Here is a 1,555-nt window from a genome sequence, read left to right on the forward strand (position 1 = left end):
CATTGTTGGGAAACAATCTAATGCAGCTTTAATTAATCCAGCTCTGACACTTACTCTCTGACCTCTAGTTCTCTGTCTCATTTTTTTTTTTTTTTAATGTAGATCAATGGCATAGAAATCTATCATGTAAAAGCATGAGACTATTGGAGATACTGTTCTTTAAAAATCTATTAATGAACTCAGTAAATGAGAAATGCTTTTTGAATCTTAAAGACTATATATTAATATTCCCATATATTTGATGGATCAATTATCTTCAACATGAAAATTGGACCAATTCTGGGATCCCAGCTGACTTTGATTACTTTCCTTGCTAGAATTTTTTTTTCACCTTGTGCAAATGAACACAAGCAGGACCAACTTGTTCTAGCATCATTATCGGGAACATCATGGACTTACAAGCATCGGTGTGATGAAAGGTGTTGTTTCTGGTGCGCTGTTCTCCTCACATCTCCCTATATTACGTATGTGTGTATTCGTTTGGCGCATCCTAAAACAGATCAGGAAAAAAAACAAAAAACAAAAACAAATCTTTAAAGATGAGAAAACACACATTTATAGGAAGAAAACACCAAGGACCTTTTAGGTGGCATTTGATCATTAGGTCAGAACTGAAATGAGGAGGAATGGTTCTCACGTCTGCACTTAGCTTTGCCTGGTAGGTATCACCTGGGTTCAGTCTCTTTGTCTTGATTTAGCTTCAGGTTTTTTCCCTAGCCTTGAAGCTACTATGTCTCATTTTAGACAATTCCATTCATATAGAATTATTGCATGCTAAAAATAAATTGAGAACCATAAAGTCCAAAAGCCATTGCTCTACGTTATTGTTGTTATGTGCCGTGGAGTCAATTTCAACTCATAGCAACCCTGTACAGGGTTTCCGAGGCTGTAAGTCTTTACGGGAGCAGAAAGTCTCATCTTTTGAAAATTGAATCACTGAGAGAAGTTAAAAATAAATTTGAGAACTATCAAGTCCAAAAGCCATTGTTCTATAGTTGGGAAAATTGAATCCCTGAGAGATATTTCACTGTATTATTTATAATTTACCTTGGGGAATATAAAATATAGAAAGATAGAAAGACACAATTACATAGTTTGAATCTTAAAGTTGAAATTACATGAAAATTTATTAATATTAATGCCTCCACCTTAACAAGTATTATGAATCAAGTCTCTACTGGTTTTCCTCGGGTGATGGGAAACATATCATCTAGTAAGGCAGTCTCTGGGCATTGGTCAAGTTAAAATTGTTTTCTTCTAGCTTCCTCTAAGGCCACACAAACCTATAGTCTTCCTTCTTGCCTGGGATAGCCTAAGTATTTATTCTCTCCTCCATATTATATGCTGCTAGTTCCTTTAGCCAAACAACCCATTTTATGGCATTCTTTATTAAAACCTGAGTTTATGAAACTGAAGTTCCTTTAAATTGACAATCAGTTGTTATGGATTTACATATTATTTTAAAACTTTAAAAATGTTGGTAATAAGACATTTACAAGGAAGAGGACTGGAAGAATATGGTGCTGAAGATAAGGAGGCTTCAAATAGTTGTGGG

The 1,555-nt window shown here is 34.7% G+C and overlaps 1 protein-coding gene across 1 annotated transcript in view; it reads right to left on the reverse strand.

Annotated features, from left to right (window-relative positions):
* The window catches only part of SPINK5 (serine peptidase inhibitor, Kazal type 5), a 117,977-nt gene that overhangs the window by 3,573 nt on the left and 112,849 nt on the right, over positions 1 to 1,555 (reverse strand). The window contains exon 33 of the mRNA XM_006874516.1: positions 400 to 490. Within this exon, the coding sequence (XP_006874578.1) occupies positions 400 to 490 (91 nt within the window). The remainder of the gene's footprint in view (positions 1 to 399; positions 491 to 1,555) is intronic.

Source organism: Chrysochloris asiatica, unplaced genomic scaffold (genome assembly GCF_000296735.1).
Source record: "Chrysochloris asiatica unplaced genomic scaffold, ChrAsi1.0 scaffold00280, whole genome shotgun sequence".
Classification (NCBI taxonomy): domain Eukaryota; kingdom Metazoa; phylum Chordata; class Mammalia; order Afrosoricida; family Chrysochloridae; genus Chrysochloris; species Chrysochloris asiatica.